The following is a 26,613-nucleotide window of genomic DNA, read 5'->3' as shown; positions in this document are numbered from 1 at the left end:
ATTATAAATATCGCAAATAATAAACCTTAGTAACGGTAGGACCAAAATACAAAATATTAACAATAAATGTCGCCGTCACAGGACGCCTGGCAGATGTAAAACATCAAAGTTAATATTATTGTTATTAATTATTGATTAAAAAAACCCCTTTTTTGAAAAATAATCTTATACAACTACTATTCTGTATTTTAGACCTATTATGTAAGAACAAACTGGAAAGTGATTACAAAATACGAATGAGGAAGATCAGAAAGTTATATGCCACATTGACTATAATAATTAAAACTTTAAAAGGATACACGTATCAAAATAGCGTATGAAATGAATTGTTAGGTAATAGAACTGCTGTATAAAGTTTTAACGCAATAGAATGATTAGTTATAAAAACATATAAAAGCATATACTTTATTGTACACCACAAAGATTACAAAATGGCATAACACATGAATACAAACCAAGTAGTAATGATGTTTATAGATATATTTTTCAAGTTGCAATAAATTTTATTCGGTAATTCGTGCATAGATTAACTTAACTGTTTTTTGTTTGAATGTAGAACTTTTTTTAAATTGAATGTAGAAAATAAGATGTAGTTACAGTTATATATTTTAACCAACCGAAACTTATATATACATATATTATAAAATACCGAAAACAATAATTGTAATAAAGTATTAATCGTAAGCGACTATTTATACTTATTTGTTAATTATGGGTATTTGATTGGTATCTGACGTACGACGTACAGAACCCTCAATAAAAATATCTTGGCATGTCAGCTTTTTATTATCGATGCAACATCCCGGTCTTGAGTAAATAAGCCCGTTATATCACGAAAAACGTCATTCTTGTAATGACATCGCATCTTCTCTTATTATGCATTTATTTTAAAATACGATATAATATCATGACTCATCTTGGCATACGTCCAATTATATTCTTCATGTGACAATAATTTTAAAACTTCTGATGCTACGATATATCGTACCTACTCTTTGAATTACAGATCAAAATATGATTAAGATGATAAATAACGTTTGTAAGGGTTTTTTTTTCACATTTTGAAGGAAAACAAAAATGTTATATGCTAGTTGTAGTATTATGCTAGTTTATTTAGTGGTAAGTCTAGCACCAAACAGCAATACTTAGTTGTTATGTTCCGGTTTGTAGGGCGAGTCAGTGTAATTAAAAGCACAAGGTACACAACATTTTAGTTCCCAAAGTCAGTAGCGTTGACGTTTGCAAGGGATGGTCAAATTTTCTAAAATTGTCGCTGGAGCGCAACCTTTCTATATGCCTTCATTTTTCTTTCAATTTTAGTCAAATTTGAAAACCGAAATTTGAAACATTATTCAATGACGTTTAAAATTTATGTCTATGACTTTATTGGCGCTAAAAATATTAGGCGATGCTATCTATGTATATTAGCAGACAACTGATAGAAGCTACATTCGTAAACGGTATATTTTAAATAAAGTTCTACATACAACATTTATATTGAGCAACAAAGAAAATTGTTGTTTCTTTGTTATTAGAACGCTCGGGCTTACGCTGAATAACTCTCCAAAATTACATCACAATCGGATGACTGCTTTAAGAACGGAGAGTAAGAGTAAGAGAACCTAAATTGACAAAGAATGTTATTTATTTCTGTCATCTAAGAATAAAATCATTGCCACTTCGTTAAGTACAAAAAAGTTTATGATTAAAAAAAATGTGTTGTTTCAGGATTATTATCCAGACTTAATAGCAAACGACTCAATAGCATTTCTTCGAGCCTCGAAGCGGAGATTCTCCAGGAAGCCTGTACTTCTGGTGATGTCTTTTCCAGCTCCTCACGGGCCTGAAGACTCTGCGCCCCAATTCTCTCATCTTTTCTTCAATGTAACAACGCATCAGTAAGTATATAAACGTCTTCTATATGTAGTTTATATAGACATTTTTTTTTATTCTTACTAAATAATTTTGAATTAAAGCGGCATGCGTCAAATATTTTTTTAATTATCTAAAAAAACAAAGCATAACTTGTAAAAAGATACGAGATGGCTTTATTAATGACCCACCATCCTTACACGTAATATGCAGAAAGTCAGTGGCATTTTCATTCAAAAATACCTGCAAGTCTGAGGAGCTGCTAGGAATGCCATTCATTCACCTCCGCTCTATCCACCCACGTAATATAAGACGCCTTATCCTAAGCGGGACTTGAAAGGATACTACATCACAGTCACACTCATCTTATTTTACTTCTACTGTAGACTTATAGAAATAATTCCAGTCGTAAATTTTATTTCACTTGAAGTCAATATGGCATTTATACAAAGGTGCACTTACTTAGTTTTTCTTTTACTAATGAAAATTATAGCAAAACCTTTTTATTTCCAAGGTATTCGTTTATTTTTCTGTCTATGTATGTGTGGGTAAAATCATGGAACACGCAACTGTATTTTAAACTAGTTTGAATCAACCGATTGAGCTAAAACTTTGCGCCCACTTTTGATGCTGATAGGTGATGAAAATGTAAATTATTGTTACTGGTAGTAGTCAATTTTATTTCAGAACATATATATAAACTTTTATATATATGTTTTGTAACTATATTTTACTTTTTCATATCATTACTATTTTTTGAGACTATTTGATTTATTGTTTGTATAAGTTTCACAATACTTATTAGTTATAATTCATACTGATGTTTTTTTACTGGTGGTAGGTACTTGAGCAAGCTCGTCTGAGTGGGTACCACCCACTCATCAGATATTCTAACGCAAAATAGTAGTACTTGGTATTGTTGTATATCGGTGTGAAGGAGTGAGCCAATGTCACTTTACAGAGCCACAGGCACAAGGGACATAACATCTTAGTTCCCCAGGTTGGTGGCGAATTGGCAATGTAAGCGATGGTTAACATTTCTTACAGAGTCAATGGTGACCACTTACCATCAGGTGGCCCACATACTCGTCGGCCCACCTATACCATAAAAAAAGTTTATACTTAAAGTGATAAATAGTGATATCTATTGAACGAATAATATTTGTCGTCTCAATTACAAAAAACAAATTACTATCATTATTACAAAACAAAATTTTATGATAAAAACTTAAGTTAGAATAAGATTTATATTTAAATAAATTAAATACAAATAAATGTACGTATAGCTTGCACATTTCCCACATCACAGTTAAAAAGTCCACTCCTTTTAAGGATGTTTGGAGCATATTTCACCAAGTTGCACCAGTTTGGATTGGTGGTGGATACATATGTGACAGGCTTTCATCCGACACATGTCTTAACGATATTTTCCTATACCGCTAAGCACGAAATGTATAATAAACACAAACTAAGCACATGTAAATTCCGTGGTGCTCGTCAAGGTTTGAACCAGCATTGGGCCATCTTCATTAAATTTAGATATGTTTATACTATACCTCATAAACGTTTCTCGGCTGCTTTGTTTACCCTTATAGAGCTACTATTAGGATAAATAAACAAAGGGGCCATTAGTACGAAGGACCTACACGTTTTGTAAATTAACATATCGTATACCTATATATTAAGTAAAAGCAAAAATATACAATTTACGTATGTTATTAATTATTACCACGATACCATTAATTGAGACCATTTCGTAAACAACGTCGACAATTCATAGCGATTAATCGTGAATACCCGTTTGAGTTACGGGAATGTTTTCCCGGTCGTACATTGTTACTCGGTACGCTTTTGTATCGAACCTTATATGATATTTAAAAATAGCTATGGAAAATATAAAAAGGAATGTATGTCTTTAATACAATTAAAATATACGTGAAATGTAGTAAGTTGAATTACTTCTGTATTTGGAACCTTGTTTATACCAGTCTTGTTCTTCGACCACTTATTCTCTAAACATTTCGACAAAATACTAATTGCTGCGAATTCTTTGCGGTCGCGGCCATCTTACCTCTCTTTAAATATTTAAGAAGTTTCTTGCTTGTGGGGTTCCTTCACATCGTTCACAAGATTTGTTTGTAATAAATATGATATATGATCTTTCGATACTATTGAATTATAACTGATTTATATTTAACATAATATTTTTAACATTCAAAAGTGTGTTTAACTATGTCATTAGAATTATATTAAAAATTTACAAGAATATATTTTTCTAAGAAATACTCGTTAGAAATATATTTTATGTTAAAAATAAGTGCCACCACATTGGCGTTGGTATGATACGAAATCACTTTGGAAAAAGCCAGTATAAATTGTGATTCACTCTATTTTAATTGAATAATAAAAAACGACTTAAATAACGTTAAAAATAATGTTTTATCGAATTTATTAAATATATTTCTAATGTTGAATTTGTCATGTCTGATAAACGTGACTGACGGATCGATAACGTGTCGTTTTCATTATGTAGGTATAGGTATTAAATCTTTATTAAATGCATAAACGTTTAAGATATAATCGCGAAATCGTTCCTTAATTGGACACCGGGGCGCATATTATCAACGGAACCATGTATTCATATAAAAAGTGTTAAAACCTTGAGCCCGACCTTGTTTTTTCGCTACTCGGAAATTCGCGTACCCAACTTCGTACTTTACGGAGCGCCCTGAATAATTTTACCGCCACTCAGCCTTGCTGCTGATTTATGTTTCATAAGAATATTTAGCCCTGGATTACGGTCTATGCTTTTGAATTTTTCGGGGTATTATAATTTATTTACAACATAATTTCTAAATGGTTTTGAATGATTTTTAGAGCGTTTTTATTTTATATCACAGTATGTATTGACAGCTAAGTATTATTAATGTATATATATTCATGATTGAATGTAGAATACATTACATATATATAATTACGTTTTTTACTGTTTTTGGAGCGGTAGGTAGATGAAACATTATATGAGTGTATATTAGGATAATCAAAATATTACTGTTCTAGTTTGCCAAGGAATGATTAAACGAAAAACTTTACGCGCGACGCGGGTCGTTCACACTTCTTAAAAGTTTTCGCTCATCTGATACATAAACATACATAAAAGAAGAGGCGGCGTTTTATAAAATAGAGTTATGAGTTGAATCCTTGACTTTGCATATTTCGAGACGTTGAATTTAATATTCTCTATTTGTCGCTATTCACAAATAGTCGCACGTTTGGAAACAGTCTATTTCATGAAGACAGCGCAGGATGCTGACGACAGAAATTGTAGCAGCTGTGTTTTGTTATTGCTTGTGAAATTCAAATGTGCCTCGAACCAAGAAAGTTGTCAACTACTTCAACTCACATTGTACTGTAGAATAAATGGAAAAATATTTATGGAAATATGCCAATAGAATAATTTATTAACTATTGCGATATGGAAATCACACTAACAGTATTTTAGCATGAATGTATGTTATTTATGTTTTGCACATACCAAACAAATTACATTGATAATAACTATATTATTCATAGCGTTTAAGAATATAGAATAAACGCTTGCACTAATTTTCTCATATATCAGCATATTATTTATTTTACTTATACATATTACATTGCCAAAAAATGCATGAAAATAATTTATACACATATGTTCAGTTTATTATGACATATACATATTATTATATATAAGTTATCCTTATCTTTTCGGCTAATGAATACATAATTTGAATTCCATAACAGCGTAGTTAAACACATGAATTACATCGAAACATAATGTTTTTTGGCAGTTAAATAGCTTTTTTGCGTCAGATAACCATGGGAGTACATCAATTAATGTAAATTAGTATTCATTTAAGATAAATATCTTGTCGGTTCTAAAGGCGCCGCGGATATCTACCTACCTATGTAAAAACAAAGTTTGCAATTTGTGAAGGATTCAAACTGAAAACGAAATTATTTTATTTTAATCGTTTAAATTAATGTTAAATTTATTGATTATAATTTTTGTGAATTTTAATATGTGTAAGAAGTGGGAAAAAAAGTAGGCGCCGATACTTTAAAAAAATGACACTTGTAAACAAAAAAATGACAAATGACAGGACATAAAAAAATATATACTGACGTTTATAGAATACTGCATAATGTGACATATAACAGTGTTGTTAATTTAAAAAACCAAAATTAAAATCAGACTAATATAAATAATTGTTACCACATACCTAGGGCTAAAATTAAGGTCCTAAAAAAGTGATGCGTTTAACATTCAGTTCAAGCATTTTGTTCAAAAAGCCGAGATGGCCCAGTGGTTAGAACGCGTGAATCTTATCCGATGATCGTGGGTTCAAACCCGGGCAAGCACCACTGTATTTTCATGTGCTTAATTTGTGATTATAATTCATCTCGTGCTTAACGGTGAAGGAAAACATCGTGAGGAAACCTGCATGTGTCTCATTTCATTGAAATTCTGCCACATGTGTATTCTACCAACCCGCATTGGAGCAGCGTGGTGGAATAAGCTCCACAACCTTCTCCTCAAAAGGGAGAGGAGGCCTTAGCCCAGCAGTGGGACATTAACAGGCTGTTACTATCAAGCATTTTATGGCCACCTACCTTACCTTATTAGCTACCTACATCAATAAAATATTCGATATTTGAAAGATTTAAAACCGAATGTTTTATTAAATCTGTATAATAAAGTTTTATTCCTATTGTTATGATATTACAGCTTAGAATAGTTGTAGCACTGTAAAAAATAACAAGTTTTTCGTTGAATTGTCATTCTTAATGAATATATACAAAACATCGTAAAAGATTTCTATCGATTTCTGATTCTTTTCGTTTTGTTTGAAAATTATAATCAGTCGAAAATTTAAAGAACTCTGCAAAACAGAATAAATTTCACATCTTACTTAATTTTTATGTAATGATCTACACCAGACCGATTTCTTACAGCTGGTATTCTCAATGGAGTTTCAACGGAGCCAATAGCGCAAGAGATATTTAGTAAATAAGTGTACGTTCATATTTCCTCACTTTTAAAATTCAGTTGACGGCATTACATTATATACATATAACTAGGGTTCAGATGCGAACACTTTTCATGCTTTCAGGTTTAACTTCCAAATTTCGAGTTGCTACTGATATTTTTTTATTGGCCCGACTTTTATGCCTAAGACTCCGATCCTTCAGCATTAAAAAGCAATGTTTGATCGTATGTCCAACTTTTGCAAAGAAATAAAATAGTTTAATAATTAATGTGTCTTTCTTTCTTTTTCTTGTGTTAATTGGAATATTTATTTGTAATTATTCGGCGGGAAGACATCGCACGACGATACGGCGCCGATAACCGGTGTCGAACTCAGGACCAACCGCGGTTCCTTTAATATTCAACTATCGGCGCTTTGTGTGGTCGCCAAACCTGTCCCCGGGGGTAAGGCGCCGACATTAATAAAAAATAAACTTCCATAAAGAGTTTTTATTCATTATATTTCAAACATAAAGAAAATAATAAAAATCATCGTATTCAATATCAAGGCGGCTGCGGCTTTGTGTCTGTACAGCGTGCGATAATACTTATGTTTGCGTTCTTATTAAAACCTTTAGCGAATCGAGAAAAAAGGTTTTTATTAATATATGATCTTTTTTACTCGTGTGTAAAGACTACTTTTCATGCTGAATTCGTGCTCAACATGTCGTCTTGTGTTCAGTGGTGAATGAATATTTTGTTAAAGAAGCTTGATCGATAAAATTCGATAATATTTTATCTCTGCAATAAAGTAGCCCAAAAATATATATAACAGACCTATTAATTACTAAAATCTTTACAACTTTACAAATTGTTTTCGGCGTAAATATGCACATACGCACAGTAAATACTTAGGACCAGCTGTTGATCTTCCTATTATACAAAAACTATTACAATCTTAAGTAAAGTAGTAGCCTATAAATTTTCCACTTCTATCGTCTACTCTAGCACGCTGCTCCAATGCAGGTTAGCACACACGTAACAGAGGTTCATACGGCTATCTTTCATACGGTTATCTTTACCGCTGGGCACAAGTTTAAAAAAAAATACAAATTAAGAACTTTCAGTAGTACTAATCGGTATTTGAATCTACGACCTTCGATAAAGATCCACTTGTTCTTTCCATTACACGATCATGGCATTCTCCGCCATAAATAACAGTTGGCTATAAAGATATATCAAAAAATGATTAATAATTAGCGAGGTTCTATTATGTCATATTAATTATACACTATCTACCTACCTACACAATTTGTAACATGTTACTTAATTTTTTTGTCAACTGTGTTATTTATTACCTTCATTTTGTTCTACATCATGCGCAAAAAAAAACTTAATTCTCTGCTCCTTTTTGCGGTCACATACCGTCTGACGTTTTTGTGGTTTCATTATAAAGTTGTCGACGACATCGGGCGATTTAAATATTGAAATGCATAACTTGTCATGTGCGGAAAATATGAAGTTTGTATATATATGTATATAATATTCGTGAGATAAAATTTTTTTTAGGACAACAAAGAACATAAATATAAGGCATCAATTAAATATCATTCAATATTTTTAATTGTTTCATTCCATGTAAGTAATAATGTAATGACTGCCTCGTTGATCTAGTGGCCGGATATAAGGTCGCAGATCCCGAGGTCCTGGGTTGAAACTCCAGGTCGGGCCAATAAAATGTTATTGTGTTTTTCTGACGAAGAATCTCAGTAGCAGCCCAGAGTTGGAAATTCGTAAGTTTGTACACTCCCGTGCCTCGGACAGCACGTAAAGCCGTTAGTCCTGCGCCTAAACTCTCTCCATTCGTGTCGGATTGCCGTTCCATTGGATTATTAGAATGAAGGAATAAAGAGTGCATTTGTGTTTGCGCATACACTTGTGCGTTATAATATGTCCGGCGTAGTTAGCTAATCTCTCTTGTGATTGGCCGCCATGGCTGAAATCGGAAAGGAGAACATGATCAATGTAACCAAATATATTTATTTTGACAAGCTTGAATTTGAACTGTTAGTGGGTAAAATCGACCATAAGTTAAATAAAGACTTGTTTTTAAAAATATTTTTAACTTTATTTTATTATTTTCAGCACTCCAACGTATGACATGGCTCCAAACCCCGACAAGCAATGGATATTACGAGTAACGGAGAAAATGAAGCCAATTCATAGACAGTTCACAGATCTTCTAATGACCAAGAGGTTACAGACATTACAGAGCGTGGATATGGTATGTTAATAACATGACATTCTCTTGAGACAATATAAGCGTTTGGTATTAATATCAATTTTGTCTGGCAACACCAAAGATTGCAAGTGAAAGATCGTTGTAAGCGATAGTAATGTCTTTACTCGTTATTATTTTATATTTAATAAATATATGTACATTTAGCACTTGTCTATATAACTAATGTTTTGTTTTCTTCTTTCGAATATCAGTTTACTGATAACAGAAAGAGAGAAATTGGTGTGAAACTTTACGCGCTTTACAACGGTTATTAAATGTGTTTAATATTATATTAAGCATATTATGAAACTTGGTACAACGTATAATTGTAACAACGAGTATTTCGTTCGAGCGTGCTTTTCACGATATATCTAGTCTATAATTCAGATGGTAAATGTCGATTATATCAGTTCTTAAATTGCAGGCAGTCGAGCGAGTTTATCAGGAGCTCAAAGCGCTCGGGGAGTTAGATAACACTTACCTAGTCTACACATCGGATCACGGTTATCATCTAGGCCAGTTCGGACTGGTAAAAGGCAAAAGCTTTCCTTTCGAATTTGATATACGTGTACCGTTTCTTGTCCGTGGGCCTGGGGTGGAACCTGGGACAGTGTAAGTAAATATTTTTGAATATATTATTTATAATTTAAAACTTATTTTATAATATTATAAAATAATATGTTTTATCTTTTTATTTTATAGGGTAGACGATATAGTGCTTAATATTGACCTAGCACCAACGTTTCTGGATATGGGTGGGGTAGAACCGCCAGCTCACATGGATGGTAGATCTTTACTGCCGTTACTACAACCACGACGTAGACGGGCTGCTGCAGCTCACTGGCCTGACACATTCCTTGTTGAAAGGTAATATATTAATATTTATTTTATAATCATACGGATATAATAGTTTCGAGCATATATATATTAATCAATGTTGTTATTAAATGCCAACTTAATTGTTTATTTGTACTTATGGTTGCCCGTGAAAGTGCTTTTGATTATTCCTGAATACGAGTATGTATGCATTGGTCACATTTAAATTTTTCAATAAAACAAAAAATTGCTAAAAACTTTTTTAATATTGTTTTAAATAGTTCTGGGCGACGTGAAACGCAAGCCCATTTAATGGAGGAAAGATTGCGCGCGCAGAAATATAGTCGGGAGATGAATGAAAAATCAACTACTGCACAACCACAAGATACCTCTTCAGAAAGTGGAGACTTCGAAAGTGATGCTGAGGATGATTTCTTGGAGCTTGATGATGGCGAGGATAATGATGACAACGTGAGCTTTTTTTATTATTTCAGATATTATTTATGATATTAATTATATTTTCAATGCAATTTTATTACTTATATATTTTGATGTTTTTCTAGGAAAGTCCAGAAGCAAGCGAATCAAATAAATCTTCGGAACCACTTATATCCAACGAGAGTCACAATCCAATCCTTGAAGCAAGTTTAGAAAAAGTTTTGGATGCTGAAGAGGCAGGAACAAACAACCAATTTAATTACTTAACCGCTGCAGGTATATTTAAAAGATTAAATAATAATAATCAATTGTAACTCAATTTGTATATCGTATAACTAATTTACAATTATACTACTATAACTAAAGTTTTAAACTTTCTAAACTCTATTACAGAAATCGAAACTAGTATTATAAATGGAAAAGCTGCTCGCTTAGCAGCTGAATGCTCTAAAGCTGAATTACGTGCTCCTTGCTCCATTGGACGGAAGTGGAAGTGTGTGCTGGTTAACGGACGATGGCGTAAACACAAATGCAAATATGAGGTACCTTCAATTTAAATGAATACATTATACAAACTTAGAACCACCTGAATACTAATTTTTTTATTGTAATATTTTTAGCCAGACATAAATACTCCACAACCAAAGATGAGTACAAAAAAATGTGCATGTTTTACTCCAAGTGGGCTTGTTTATACGAGATTAGAGACTGACGGTACTATTGCTAGAAGGCCAGTTGATTTACAAAAGGATAATAATACTAGAAGTAAAAGATCAATAAGCAACGATGTATTTGAACCTAATACTGTGGATAGCATTCTCGAGGAAAATCCAAGCATTGGACATTTGAGTTTTAAAAATGAACCTGTTGATGAATCAGAAAAAAGAAATATAGTAAACAATATTGACAAACTTATAAAAGAAACTGAGGCATTTCTTAAGGCTTATGAACGTACCAAAGAAAATATAGATCATAAGAGGAGCAAAAGAAGAGCTCAACATTGGAGTCATAACAAACATAAACAACGAAATGATCCAATGTTAAACAATAATGAATCATCTCTAGAATGTAAGATAGAAAAAGACGGTACAGTTAACTGTTCGCAAGTTATTTATAATGATTTGAAGGCATGGCATACAAATAGATTAAGTTTAGAAGACCAAATAAGACAACTTAGAACAAAATTAGAAGACTTAAAGGAAATAAAGAGGCATTTAAAAATTAGTAAGCCTGCAGTCGAAGTACAAACAATAACACCGACATATCTTAATAATCAATTACTTAATAAGACTGTAAGTCATGAGAATAACACTAAGGACACTTTTAGGAAAAATCGATTACATAGATTAAAATCCAAACATAGAAACGGGACTTTGTTTGATAAAAAGTTTAGGCAGTCAAATGAATACATAATACCAACAGTAAATGGTAACACCAGAGATGACATTTTTGATACACAGTTGAAGAATGAAACTTCCACGGAGACGGTGATGCAAACCCTTAACATTTCTGATCACAATCATAGCGAAAATGTGTCAAACCAGACTTATCATGTAGATGTATTACCCATATTTCCATCTACCACAGTTGTTACAGAAGGCAATTCCTTTGAACAAAATTTAATAGAGGAGAAAAGCACACAGCAAAGTATAACCACAGAATTTGACGATATCACGGAAACTGAAACAACAAAATTAAGGGACATTATTAGCACAAATGAAACAAAACCTAATGAAAATCCAACACAAGTTACAAGTGATTGGAAAACAACACCTATTGATTTTTTCTCGACGTTACATTATTATAGTTCAGCAGTGGATAAAGTTATTTCTTCTCATAAATCAAGCACAACGCTACCAATAACAACAGCCAGTCATCATACTACAACAAGTAAACCCACAACAAGGCCTAGAACAACTGTTGGTACATTAGGACCTACCAGATTCGATGCATCCGAGTATGAACAAAGAAATCCAAACAAGGGAAGTTCCAACAACAATGGCATATTCGGAAAACCTCCAGATGTTTTTCAAAAGAGACTCCATCCTTTATTTATTGAAAATGAAGATCAACACGTGTGTTATTGTGAGGAAAATCGGTAAGTTTCACTTTTTCGGTTAAATATAAAATTTAGAACATATTTCTAACTTTTAAAAAAAAAAATTTCATATATTTACAGCAAAATAAAGCCCATAGGTCATTCTTATTTGGAAGCAGCACAGAAAGCTAGAGAAGAGCGAAGAAAACTAAAGGAACAGAGACTACGAAAAAAGTTACGAAAAGCTAAAAAGAAGGTATGCATTTATCTGAATTATAAATGTTGAAAATATTAATAAATTGATAATGACAAATAGATATTTAGTCATGCTTTTAATGTAGTCCGTGTTCTTATAGTGTTTTATTTTCAGGCGGAATTGGAAAGGTTATGTGAATCAGAACGCATGAACTGCTTCCGACATGACAATGACCATTGGCGCACCGCACCGTTATGGACCGCTGGACCATTTTGTTTCTGCATGAGTTCCTCCAACAACACGTACAACTGTGTTAGAACAATCAATGCTACCCACAACCTACTCTACTGTGAATTTGTCACTGGATTAATTACTTATTACAATTTACGTATTGGTATGTTGGATATTGACAAATACATTAAAGTTATAATATTACAAAAATAATAAAAATAGCGTTATTGCCAAACCATCCAACCATTATTATTGCAATGCCGACAATTAAAATATATAATATGAGTACATTCCTTGTCGACACAAACAAATGTCTTATTTTTACAGATCCTTTTGAAACGCAGAATCGGGTGAAATATTTGACAGCATCGGAAAAGGAATACTTCCATAATCAATTGCACCAACTGTTGAATTGTCGCGGACCTTCATGCAGGCGATACTCTCATTCAAATTTATCTGGTTAGTTCTTATATAGGAATTATAAGTAATTTAATCCAAATGCTTGTCCATGTGTTAACCTCGATTTATTTTTAGGAAGCCATGAGGATATAAACAGACGATATGAAGACGACCTTATGTACGTAGGTGAACCGGTAGGATACAGTGGAAGGTACTTTAAACACTTATTTATATGTTAGGAAAAATGTTTAAATAAATACTATGCTAATAATATATTGTACATTTGAAGTTGTCACATTGAGTAAGTTTTGTCAACGTACATTAAGTTCTGCGAGACGTATCAACTAAATTCTTACAAAAAAATATAATTAAGTCATTGCGACGCGTTCACTAGTTTTAAATAAATCATATATTTAAATTTATTGCTTGTAATGTCAGTTTATCAAAAATCTATTTTACTGATCTTAAAATAAATTATATACCTATTTAATAGATCTATATACTAGATATCTTCATATAATTTAAAATTAAATATATATATTTTCTTATACAGATCATGGCGATGGAACGGATATGGTCGACGATATGCTAGAGCAAGGGAGATACATCGGCGCCGACATACGATGGCGTTCTAGTCGTTTTAATTTATTGGAAATATTTATGTGGAATTGTCATAGTCTTGGCGTAATTGAACCAAGTGAAAAAAATACTAATTTAAAACTGACAATGCACAAAATGCAGCGTATTAAATAAGAGAAAGCAATCGCATAAGCTGTGTATTGTTCATAAAACGACATCGAATCTTGTAGGGCTTCCTATTATAATCAAACATTATCAGTGTATATTTACATTACTTAATAAAAGTACATTTATCTCAAAATAGCGCTTGTAGTGATAATCTTTTCTACTGTGACTGTATCCCTCTTTTAATAAAAGAAATGTATTTAATAGCAAAATGGCATGTATTGGCTTATATAGTCTTCCCAGATTTTCATAAGAGATTTCATCAGTTCTCGTATAATTATTAAGCTCTTAGATTATTATTGTTGCAAACAATTGCATTGCTACCATAAAGTATTATATGTAATATTAGTCCTTAGCATTTTATTATAAAAACTGTATAAGATCAATATATAAGTATTGCTCTAAACTGACTGTAAAATTTTACTGTTTCTTAAGCAACCAATGAAAAACAGAGATTTTGGTAGAGTATAATGTATGTGTTACAAAAGTATGTTTGTAGTGTTTTATCTATTAGAAGTAAAAAGTGATATGAAGATGTTGCCATGTGACAAATAAGAATGTTATCATAGACATTAAATTTAATTAGTTGCCAAATGTCTAGTAGTTTTTCTTAAAAGAGTTTGGCATTTATCTTTGGAATGTCTTGTGTATCAATTTATTAATAAAATTAAATGTAACTTTTGAATTGTTTAATTTTTATAGGTAGCAGAAGTTACAGATCTAATATTGTATCAATTTCACTATCATCACATAATGAAAATAAAGGTTGTTTATTGCAGTTTTTTTCTGTTTCTTCGTTATCACTGTTATTTAAAACTTCCGAGTCAATAAATTGTACCCATTTCGAATCTTTATAAACTTTATTTAGTAACAAATTTGGTATTATATTTTTTGTTTTCATCCTGTTGTTAGTATCATCAACATTTATGATTTCTGGATTAATATTTTCTATTTTGTGATCAATAATATTTGTAGTGAACAATCCTTTAGAATCCATCTCATTATCCAAGTGATTGTATATATTGCTTTCACTATTATCTTTATTGTCAACTGATTTTCGATAACGTTTAATATTTTGCGACTTTCTGTTCAACTTTCTTTTCTGTGGTATTTTATAAAGTAGTTCTTTATTATTAATGTACACTGGTTCACTTCTTTCAAATTGTTCTTCTGGTTCATCAATATAAGCTGCCCACTTACTTTCTTTGTTAACCTTAACTAAAACTTTTGTATCATCAATGTTAGAAGTAGTATTATCTACAATATCATCGCATTCACTGTCCTCCGAATCAACTATGTTTACTAGTGATTCCTCTTTATCACCTCTCAGTTTGTTCAGTTTCTGAACGTGTGTCCTGCAATCTTTACTCGTTCCTATGCCGTAGTGTCGTTTAACGGATTGTTTCTCCCCACAAATTTTACATACCCATTTATTGTCCTTTCTTGTTTGATGTACCTTTAAATGTAAAGCAATAAGGATTATTCATTATATATATACCGTATTTCTTCACCATAGTAAAATATATATGTACTAATAATTTACCTGAAAAATTGAACATTTATAGCATCTTAACACTTGAAAGATCTGTGGCATAGTGAAAATACACATTTAATAGTATTAAGGCAATATAAAAGAAGATTAAGTATTATTTATAAAATTATTTCATTTGTATATCTTATATTTTTTATGTGTTAAATTCATTTCAAAACAAACAGTCTTACATGCTAACAATTGAAAGTGACAGCTGACAATGACAAATGACAGATGCTCCGAAAACTGATTTAACCTCAAATTGCCAGTTCAAGTTTCGTTTCGTAACTGAGCACTATTTAAATACAAGCGTAATACCAATTTTAATTAGAGTAAAAAATTATTAATATTCTATTACGCATTTTTTTTATTTAAACAATATTTTGATCACAGTTTTGCACATATTAAACTATACAGTTGTAAAAATAAAGGTCTCGATAGGTGAGATTAATGCTTAAATGTTATATATATACTATAGTTTTACATAAAAACTAACGCTTCGATATCAGAATTTTTTCTTTCGAAAAAAATATTTACTTTCCTTACCTGGTTTTTGTATCTTTTTTGCCATTAAAGTAACCGTCATATGTATAAATTACTATAAAGCTAAATCAAACTACTGTTGTGAGCCTGGAAGTTATTTAATTATTAATGAGAAACTAAACAGCAATTTAATAGAAAGCATGCCTTGGTCATTAATATTTTTATCTATTCAGCGTGTTGTTTTAAAACTCTTTACTAGGTAATACACGACGTATTTTTTTATTACTGGAAACAGCTAATAACTAATAAAGGTGAGGTGAGGACCAAATTTTTGACGAATACAAACTTAATGTGGTGTCCGATTGACTATTAACAAAAAATATAGTATAAAACATGGCTACAAGTAGTTTTCGATATAATTTGATACTGCAAAAATACATTATGATGTAATTTATCAAATTATTAACTCAGTTGCTATAATTCCTCTTAAAAAATATAAAATCATACTTGGTATCTATGTACGCCACTTAGCAAACGCATGTCCCTTTTTTAACGCGGGAAAAACGCATTACGCGTCTCCCCCACGGGAACAGGGGTATGTATCGCCGGTGTCCAAGTCGCCGACTGCCCGAACATCGGAATACCCACTAAAAAACCAGCGGTACCCTTTCTGTCATAACGAGGTCACTTTCGCATGCTACCGTGACGAACAAACGCATGTCCTATGCTGACTACATAGGAATATTTTTGATCCTGTTTTTTTTTTGAATGATGATGAACGATACGCTGGTATGATGATAATACCAGCATATCTTTCATTAAAGATAAAAGCATCGTAATATTCGTTATTAATAGTTTTTAAAAGTTATTATAATACGTCCCAAAAAAAAATCCGTTGGAAAATTCCTGTTGTCCAACATGATAATTTTAAAACCTCTAAACTTATGATTTTCTTGACTATTTAGTGTAGTACGGACTTTGAACTGACAATTAAATTTCGAATAAACCGCTGTTATTTAGTGTCAATTCAAGATTTTCTCTTTTCGGGATTCGGGAACACAACAATATCAAGTATTGCTGTTTTGCGGTAGAATATCTGATGAGTGGATGATACCTACCCAGACGAGCTTGCACAAAACCCTACCACCAGTAAGTTGAACAAAATGTTGCCCAAAGCTCCATCATCCGTCCAGGGTCAGGCCCAGATACTTCATGTGGGCCTGCACTTTAATCACTATCCCCTGGACGGTGATACACGTCCCTCGAGGGGTCCTCGACGTGGACCGTGGAATAGAGGGTCTCCGTTTTTGAGATGGAGACCCTCAAGCCCAACATTCCTTCTCAGTGTCGTCTGCTGGCGTCGTTAATTTTTCAAAACATTAGGTAAGTTTTTTCAGAATACACAACCAATTTTCTACGAAAAAAATAAAATATATTTCAATCTTATTTAATGAACTATTCAAAGGTATGCAGTATGTATTCGAATATTTTTAAAGCTATGTTCACAAAAATGGTATTGAATATCATGAGATTTTTTTTGCAGAATATGCCTCGAGTTTTTGCAATACCTACTTTATTCATATATTTATTCAACGTTTATTTTTATTAGAATATGGCATTGGCTTATAATAATTAAGTAAAAAAAAAAAAAAGGTTGGTCAAGCAAATTTTGCTTTCTATGGAATTAACGGTTTTTTAGTTTTATTTATATACATAATCATACTGAATATTTAGTTAATTTTCACGACTCTGACTTTCGTTGTTTTTTAACTTTATTTTTTTCGTAGTTATTTTTTCACTAGTGTTTATCGACACATGTGTAACATGCATCGAAATCTTTACGGTCTTACGCTCAAAACCAGCAATAAAAAATACTATAATTGTGAATTAATGAATAAATGAATCATTTAGATTTGATTTGTAAGAGCTTTTTTTTCTAGTGTGAGAAGAAAAGCTGGAAGGAATTAAAAATTAACATTTTGAATGAACGATGTCTAAAAAATAAAAAAATGATTTAATAGATTTTGTATTTATTTTTTTGGAATAAATTCTTGTTTCCATTGTGATTTCCATTGTGCGAATTCGTAAATTTTTTCGTCCTTACCCAAATATCGATACATAAAAACCATACAATAAAAGCAAAAGAGTAAATCAAGAGTAAATCAAATGCATAAAGAGTTTTTCATACTATTTTATTATCTGAGCCACATTCATCACAGTTTTCGTATATCAATTATTTTTTAAATTGCCACATTATTTCATGTATAAGAAACAAGTCACAATAATTTTATTTATATATTGAATTAAAGATTCAAAGATTCGTTCAAAAGTACACTGGAATGGTAGATAAGAAATTTTATATTACAAAATATTGCACACGTATAGAATGTTAAATTACCTAATTAAAGAAATATTATTTTGAGCGTTTATATTTATATAACTATTTACATATAATATCCTTATGATATTTTAATACTGGTTTTACAATTTAAAAATTTTAATTTTGCGTTTTTTCTTACGACTTCATTTAAATTTTTATTACGTAAATATAAATATTACATAGATAATCTTTGGTAAAACAAAATTTAAGAATAAAACATAATTGTAAGATTTTAGTTTTTACAATTATTAAGTTAGGACATTTAATTATTTTTAGATTTGATTGTCTTAATCTAGTTGTTAGTTTTTCAACGAAGGGAAGACGTAAAAATCTTGTGTAGTATCATTCCATTTTCCATTTCAAATAAAATACAATAAAGACTATTAAAACATTATGTATAGATATTTCGGTTCTATTTTATGGTTCTGTTTTGTTTATAATAAAAACTATTTTATATTTGAGCAGAATTGAAAACTATACATTGGTTTCTCTGAATTAGATATCCCTATAATTTTTTTAATTCGCGAAAAACAAATTCAATTAAAATGGATTTCTATAAATGACACGTAATTTGAGATATTTTGGACGAATATTTGATATATACAACTAGCATTAACAATTTATTTTTATGAATTTTAAAACTTATTTTATAAATACTAATAAGAGAAGAAGATTCTAAGGGAGATAGCGTATAGATTGAGATGTAGGAAATATATATAAATGTGATAAAGTATTTCTTTATTTACCTCGGCGTTCAAATGTATACAATATATTTCAATACAGTACCAGTATATACAAGCCATCCTATCTGTCTTTAAGCGGAAGTTTTGGAACTTGTAATACCTCGCTGCTCCAACGCGAATCGGTGTGTGGTCTATATAAGCTATCATTATACATTTGTATTTACGCACGAATAATCGAATAGTGAAATGTAAGAAATTGAGGTTATAATATCGAAATAGCTCAATGAATATGACCGTGACATTGCCATAGCTTTGTGAAAGAGTCGTCGAAACTGTTTTTTGATAGGTTCACCCTCGTCTATTAGTTAACAGATTCGTAAAGAAATAAATCTTCGTCATATGTCCACGTAAAAAAAAACAATTTATTAAATCTAAAGTAAAATATTTATTTTTAAAAGGTAACATTTTTTTTTATTTGATTTAATACGATAATATATAATTGTGACAACGTAGAAAAGTGCCAATGTATAATTCCACGGTTGATTGATTAAGGAATTGTTTAAACTTCTTACACTGTCAATGTCCAAGTGACGTACGGTCGACGAAATAAAATACAAAAAATACACATTGAGCCGTTTCGATGTATAATTCTAGGTATAAGTAAAGATAACACTATATACAATACAAGTAACATTCATATAATACGTATGTTTGAAATATCTACACAAGGAAAGTAATATTAGATACAAAATAGTGAATATCTCCAAACAACTTATCCAGTCTCATTTCTCGCTCTTTAAATTATTTAAGATTTTTTTTTCAAGATGCATTTTCTCTGTTATTAGTATAAAAATAAAATAAACTTTTAAAAAATATATCAGATCTTTATGGTTCGAACCTCCTTGTAAAAAAAAGTATTCACTATATCCAACATCTGGTTAACTCATTAGGAACCGAGATTTTATATTATTTTGTGTACATCATCATCATAGTCTATATTATTTCCAGAAAATTATCTCGGCCTTTAAGGTACTGTGTACTGTATACTGTATAATATTAATATTGATAAAAAATGTATTATGTTAAAATTGAATTCACCGAAGAGCTGCCGAACTTTCGAAACATGATAAAATCTCTTATTAATATTTTTCTTTAACAAAAAGATTCATTTATGATATAGCACGCGTATTTTTGGCACTATAACATGAATATTTGACACAAAATTGGCACAAAATATGAGCACTCACAAAGGCCTTATATTAAACATAGGCCTCGTCTCTATGAGAGTTTCAGGAACTTTAATTTAAAGTCATTCTTTTAGAATTATTTTTGTTTGCTTAGCGTTATGTGTGCATAACGGTTGTTCTACGCGAGTAGCCGCGTCGAGCGGGTCCTCCCGAGCCTTGAGCCTCGCACTCTCTCCGCACCCGATCTATGATGTCTGCTACTAACTTCTCCTCCTTTGATCGCCTTTCTTCCCATTCCGATTGGCTAATATTTTCCCATGAACTTCCTTAATTGGCAAAAAGAAAGTCACTATTTATTAATTAAGTTTTAGTCCTTACTTAGAATCATAGGTCATCGTTAGTCACATTCATGAATGTTACTTTAATATTTTAAATCTAAGATAATCACATCTCGATTTGTAAAGGTATTTTATGTTTGTCGAAGACTTAGAAAAAGCGTTTCCATTGTCATTAGTTTTTCTTGCATATCCCCTTAAGAAAGAACTCGAGTATCTCTATAGCAGAAATCATATAAATCTATCTAAATAAATTCTGTTTGTTGGGAAATACATAAGTTGAGAATGTCTGGACTTGGCGTTTTTGGAAATTTATGTTACAATCCAAAAAAGTTTTTCTGAGAAAATCCCACGATAAATTCTTATCGTTGATTGTGTTTTTTTTTTTTAAATTTATACGATATTTATACGGTACGGTCCCTTCATATAACTACGCGTTCCCCCAGAGGTACGCATACCACTAATTGGGCAACACCGACTTAGAAGAATGAAGAATAAAGAGTGTACTCTACAAAAAGTGAATTTTGTAAATTGAAAGCTTGTAAAATATATTTTAAAGTTTCATTCATATTATCATATTTTTTTTTGTGATATTTTTTTCTTAGAATTTACCTTTTAAATAAAAAATCGAGAATCTGAACATAACTTGGTTAATTAAAAGTATACGGTTACAGTATTTGATGAGATCGACCATGTTATTTGTTTATGGGAGACTTATTTACATAGCTGTTAATACTTAAGATGGTAATAAAAAAAGTCACTATGTACGTAAGAAACTACTTCTACTAATACTGCTTTTATACTTACCTCTAGTATTTCTATGACCTTTTTTTGTTTCAGGAGTTTTAACTACCGTGTTATTTAATTGTTTTCCATTAGTTTGGTAATTTGGCACACTGGATTTTGGTATAGACAATTCTGGATCGATTTCTTCTTTTATATCAGTTTGAGTGGTTGTTGTCGGTTTTGTAGTTTGTTGTTGTGATAGGGCTTCGGCTTGTGAATTTGTTAGAACAGGACTGGAGTCTTTCAAAACGTCACTATGTCTGCTTGCTAAGTGACCAATATAACCTAAAGACATAATTTAGATCAACTAAAATCTGGTGCAAGTTAAATATCCTGGAAAAAGAGCGCAAAAAGGTATACGTGACAGAAGCGAAGCTTCGTTTTCCGTCACAACCGTTTTATTTTGAAACGTTATTATAAGTATAAACGTTTAATCTCAAATCAATCTTGAAACACACATACACACAAATTTTATACATATCTAACTTACCTTTTCTGCTTTTGAAGTACACCAGACATTGTTCGCATTGAAAGAGAGGGGCCGGGTTCAAAGGTTGTATGACGTGTAGCTTGTATTTGTGCCTATACCAATGCGTTCGACTTTGTAAGACCTCCCCACAAAGCTTGCAAACAACACTACCGTCATTTCTAGTCATATATTCTAACAAATCATTTCTTACTTTGGGTATGTCTTTCGAATTATCTTGGTCTTTGTTCTCTGTTTCATCTCCATTGATAGTTTCTGTCAAAAAATGTACACCTGATTCTTGTATTGCTTCTATTGTATTTTGTTGAATTTCTATAATATTCTCTTCTTTATATTCAGCTGCTGAAGAATCTGACAAAACTTCGAGTGTTATAATCGGTATACTGTTGACGTCATCTTCGAAGTAGTGATATTCTGAAATTTAACAATAATAAAAAATAAAACATGGTATCATGTTTTAGATATATTTGTTTAATTTATTAAGAAAAGTACGATAAATAAATAAAATTAATTTGCATTTATCAAGTTCAGAACATATATATATTTGGGAATTAATTAATGATTCAATTTAAATTACCTAATAACTTTTCATATATATTTTCAATGAACACATTTTTATTTATGATAATTGGTTTTACCTGAAAATTTTAAAATTAATGAATATCAAATACTTCACCTTTATATTTTACATTTACTTTTGAAAAAAATCTTCTCGGATGTATCGCAAATCATATATATTTTTTGAACATATACGTCAATGTTCAAAATTATTATTAAAGTCCAACCAAAAATCCATATAATTGATAAAAAAGGAAACCCTTTTTTGTTCAATTTTTTTATGCCTTTAGTACTTTTCGAGACGAGTCGGCTAAACAAGTTTGAGTACCACTATCCTAACAACTATAAATATATTGTCAAAAGAAAAGTGACAATTGAAGTTATTCAACTATTTCTTAAGAAACGTTGACTACATCTGCTTGATGGATGAAATAGAGGAAAAGTAACTTCCTACAATATTGACAATTTTTTTTTTCATCATACCGTTTTTGAGATATATCTTTGCAAAACACTTTATTCAAAATGGCGGTATATTATAGTAAAATTCAAAATGTAAGTTTTACAATGTATCATTTGAATTGTGAATTATTTAAATGATACATTGTTACGCTTACATTTTATTAGCATAGCTATATCTGTACATCCATATAATAATTATTACACTTTTTACGATACATAACTTCTGTAAACAAGAAGGGTAGAATATTAAAAAATAAATGGACTCAATTAGTCTTTTATATTTTTATTTGAATTAATATTTGTAGTTTACATATTTTTGCATTGCATTACAATGCGTTGGTAAGATTCTTTTCCTTAAATAAAAACTAGTTTAATTTCTTGTTACATTTAAAAATTATTTTCTTCATATTTCGTAGCTTAAATCAAATTTATGGTTAAAGCTTTGCTGTTTGCAACGATAATTTACCTCTAATTAACATAATTATCCAGTTAAACTGTGGTAGTAATGTTAACGTATATATAAAGATTATAAAATACACAATATATTTAGTACTTATATTGTAAAAATACTAAAAGAATATTAAATGTTAGTGTCCAATAACAAACGTAGTCTCTGATTATATAAAATGCTATCGACAGTTTTGATGAAAAACCATAGCATTCTATTTATAATATACACAAAGTTACAGTAATACTAACACCGTTATTTATGTTGAAACGGCACAATAAATATACTTCTGTACTTCAGTTAACTATTCATTCAATAGAATATAGAAAAATTCAACACGCGTATAAAAATTGCACTACCTTGAATCTAAATCTTAAGACGTAGGACGTTTAATGCGTAAAACGTTATTTTCTCTTTTAAAAAATTGGATAAGCTTTTATATATTTTTTTTTTCTAAATAAATTTTAAGAAATCATAGTTACGAAATTTTAAACTTTAAACTGTTACAACATTTCTATAAAAATACTACGCAGAAAATCTGAATCGCTCGAAAGTTTTTATTTATAATTTTTTATAAAAAATATTGTTTGTTTAAAACTAAAATAAAAGGAGTTTACAATATCAAATCATGTCACCATTTTTAAACTATCAATAAAAGTACGATTAAATAAATTTTGTGTTGAAATCGATGTGGTTATTCAAGTGTGCTCAAACAAAAAAAAATTGCCTTAAACAAATCGTAAATAATATCAAAAATGAACTGTACTGTACACAAAAAAAGAACACAACTTTTTTAAAATAATAATGTTGCCATGACAACCATCGCCAATATTAATTATCAAGTAATTGTTCACGAATTCGCAACCATAATACTTAATGAAAACGATAATTCGTTTTATATAATCTATATTTATACAATATAAGCTGCCTTGCAGCATGTGGTTAGAAAGGAAAAGAAAGATAATGATACAACAATGAACATGTTGCTAACTTAGTTAGCACTAATATCACAAAACAAAATACTACAAAAAAAAAAAAGAAAAAAAAATAAAACATAAATAACAAGTCGCCACTCGAATAAACGAATTCCGCAAGGAACCGAAAAAGTTTATAACAGGAATGGAAAAGAAAAGACTAAGATTTCAATTTAAAACACTTATAAACGCAATGATAAAACAGATTTTGTGCGATTGACTGGCGCTGGTATACCTATCTAAAAAATCACACTGTTATAATTGTTAATACCTTATCGGCAACTATAAAATATATAATGATCCAAGTCTAAGCTTAATTATATACATCAACTTGAACCTACCAACCTTATATAAACTTAAAAATTGTGCGCTAAATTTAAACACAAAACTCAATAATAATGTTTTAAGTAGCTAATAAAGTAAATCTAAATTCTATACATAATGTAATTATATAATATAAATTGCTAGTGTTATCAACTCTTTTTAAAACATAAAACTAATTTAATTACCTTTTTATTTAAAGACGAGAACTTAATTAACCTCGATATTAATCATAAATTCTAACAAATATTCCCTTATCAATGGAAGAACTGCTGATTGTCGTTTCTTGGGCTCTAGACGAACTAGAACCTACGTAAAACTAAGTTATATAATGAAAAGATATATATGATAACGTTATATACAACATTAACATATGTGCTATGGCACTAATAAATTTTACGTAAGCATATTTATTGTATATATTTTTTATCTATAACTTCACTTGATATAAAGAATTAGATATCGTAACAATAGGCTCACTAATATTCAAACAGTAATTTAAAATATTTCTATATATAAAGTCTTTAATAAGTAATAATAATAATTGATACTCTACCACGTAGGGATGTATTTTCGCAAGTTGCCAAACATTTTCTTTGTTTTCAGAACCCATTTAGAGAATGAACGATTAGAATTAAAACTGTCAAATACAGCAGCCAAAATGGCAAAAAAACACCGTTTTTTTTTTTAATCGTACTATAGAAAAAGTCATCTCGCTTGGGCCTTTGGCCTTGTACATTTAGGTCAATTTTTTTGTTCAATGTATATTGCGAAGACAGATTAAATGTTAATAATGTACAGTCTTTGGTTGGTGTCTTGCGATATTTTAATAAGTATAATTATATTTGTAATGTAACTTTTAGTAAAAGGTTCAAAAATCTAGAGTAGAAAATGATTGGAAGGCTCATTTCAGACTTGCAAAGCACCTATTAATAGAAAATGTAAATATTAAAATTTAATACGCCGTAATAGTTGCGTAACTGGCCTCCATTAAATTGTGTATAATATTTATTGTCTAATATTTGCACAACCATACTTTTAACAAGTAAAACATAATGAGCTCTATGTAACAAACATTAGATATTAAATGCATAACAGTATCATTGGAAATACTTAATAAAATGTACGTTAAAATTTCACTCCAAAAATAGAACAAATACTATGCCTATTGAACTCTGAACTTCTATAGAATAATATTTTCAAGTATATCTATAATATAAAGGCGTTTTCAAAGGCACTATATAAATGGTCCAAAACGATAAAAGTTCTCTGGAATCCGAAATACTTGTCACAGTCTTCCTCAAACTTGTGCAGGATCGGGCGAAGAATGTGAGGGCGTTGAACCGTGTGGCGATCCCGAACCTATTGCCTCTAATTTTATCCCAGGAGGTAACTGGCCTTCCATTCCTGGCAGCATGAAGAAGGCATTCGGTGGATAAACACAATCTTTCGGCACGTAACAGTCGTGAGTTGTTTTCATATGGTTCTTCATTTTGTCGGGTCGGGAAAATTCCTTGCAACAAACGGGACATGGAAAAACTTTTCTTTGCTGACCCTCGTGATAGAGGAAAGCATGCCTCTGGAATGAATATTTGTTTTTAAACGTTTTTTGTATATTTTCTTTCGCGCACTCTGTGCATTGGTACACGCCTTCATTGACAGACGCGTATCTGAACAGATTCAGGCCCCGAACGGACATCTCTGTCAATTGTTCTGCCGGGTCGTTGGAAGCAGAGTTAGCTCTTCTTCGAATACGTCTTCTAACAACTGGTCTTTGCATCTGGCTCCCTCCTGTTGGTAACGTATTATTATTAATGGAATCATTTTGATATTCATTCGAAGTAGATGCAGATTGTGTTGCAGGATTAATACGGATTTTTCCATGACCGTCATTTGAGGGTGATTGTTCATATTTAATGTCTTTATTCTCAAATTCAGGTGTACCGCGACCTGAAATTATG

The 26,613-nt window shown here is 30.8% G+C and overlaps 3 protein-coding genes across 10 annotated transcripts in view; 1 reads left to right on the top strand and 2 right to left on the bottom strand.

Moving 5' to 3' along the window:
- The window catches only part of LOC126774277 (extracellular sulfatase SULF-1 homolog), a 100,143-nt gene extending 85,340 nt beyond the window's left edge, over positions 1-14,803 (top strand). For both annotated transcript variants that reach the window (XM_050495727.1, XM_050495718.1), the window contains exons 5-17: positions 1,729-1,898; positions 9,023-9,161; positions 9,583-9,770; positions 9,861-10,025; positions 10,256-10,445; positions 10,538-10,688; positions 10,806-10,954; positions 11,033-12,510; positions 12,592-12,706; positions 12,821-13,040; positions 13,205-13,336; positions 13,412-13,487; positions 13,830-14,803. In XM_050495727.1, coding sequence (XP_050351684.1) covers positions 1,729-1,898; positions 9,023-9,161; positions 9,583-9,770; positions 9,861-10,025; positions 10,256-10,445; positions 10,538-10,688; positions 10,806-10,954; positions 11,033-12,510; positions 12,592-12,706; positions 12,821-13,040; positions 13,205-13,336; positions 13,412-13,487; positions 13,830-13,911 — 3,255 coding nt within the window. In that variant the 3' untranslated portion in view covers positions 13,912-14,803. The remainder of the gene's footprint in view (positions 1-1,728; positions 1,899-9,022; positions 9,162-9,582; positions 9,771-9,860; positions 10,026-10,255; positions 10,446-10,537; positions 10,689-10,805; positions 10,955-11,032; positions 12,511-12,591; positions 12,707-12,820; positions 13,041-13,204; positions 13,337-13,411; positions 13,488-13,829) is intronic.
- LOC126774477 (MRN complex-interacting protein) lies at positions 14,695-15,773 on the bottom strand. Its single transcript, XM_050496042.1, has 2 exons — positions 15,564-15,773; positions 14,695-15,476 (listed from the first exon to the last, which is right to left on the bottom strand). Exons 1-2 carry the CDS (start codon positions 15,627-15,629, stop codon positions 14,733-14,735), a joined length of 810 nt encoding a protein of 269 aa, XP_050351999.1. The 5' UTR covers positions 15,630-15,773; the 3' UTR covers positions 14,695-14,732.
- Positions 15,774-20,200: 4,427 nt separating this feature from the next.
- Positions 20,201-26,613, bottom strand: part of LOC126775188 (protein tramtrack, alpha isoform-like) — a 56,955-nt gene continuing 50,542 nt past the window's right edge. For 4 of the 7 annotated variants that reach the window (XM_050497013.1, XM_050496996.1, XM_050497005.1 and 1 more), the window contains exons 3-5: positions 21,896-22,306; positions 21,427-21,690; positions 20,201-20,610 (exon numbers count right to left, since the gene is read on the bottom strand). In XM_050497013.1, coding sequence (XP_050352970.1) covers positions 20,441-20,610; positions 21,427-21,690; positions 21,896-22,306 — 845 coding nt within the window. In that variant the 3' untranslated portion in view covers positions 20,201-20,440. Of the gene's footprint in view, positions 20,611-21,426; positions 21,691-21,895; positions 22,307-23,176; positions 26,603-26,613 lie in introns of those variants that run through there. The other 3 variants (XM_050496992.1, XM_050496991.1, XM_050497037.1) reach the window with 2 other exon arrangements.

This window comes from Nymphalis io, chromosome 2, assembly GCF_905147045.1.
Source record: "Nymphalis io chromosome 2, ilAglIoxx1.1, whole genome shotgun sequence".
Lineage (NCBI taxonomy): Eukaryota > Metazoa > Arthropoda > Insecta > Lepidoptera > Nymphalidae > Nymphalis > Nymphalis io.
The sequence above is the reverse complement of the archived record's forward strand: the minus strand, read 5'-3'. Positions and strand labels throughout refer to the sequence as shown.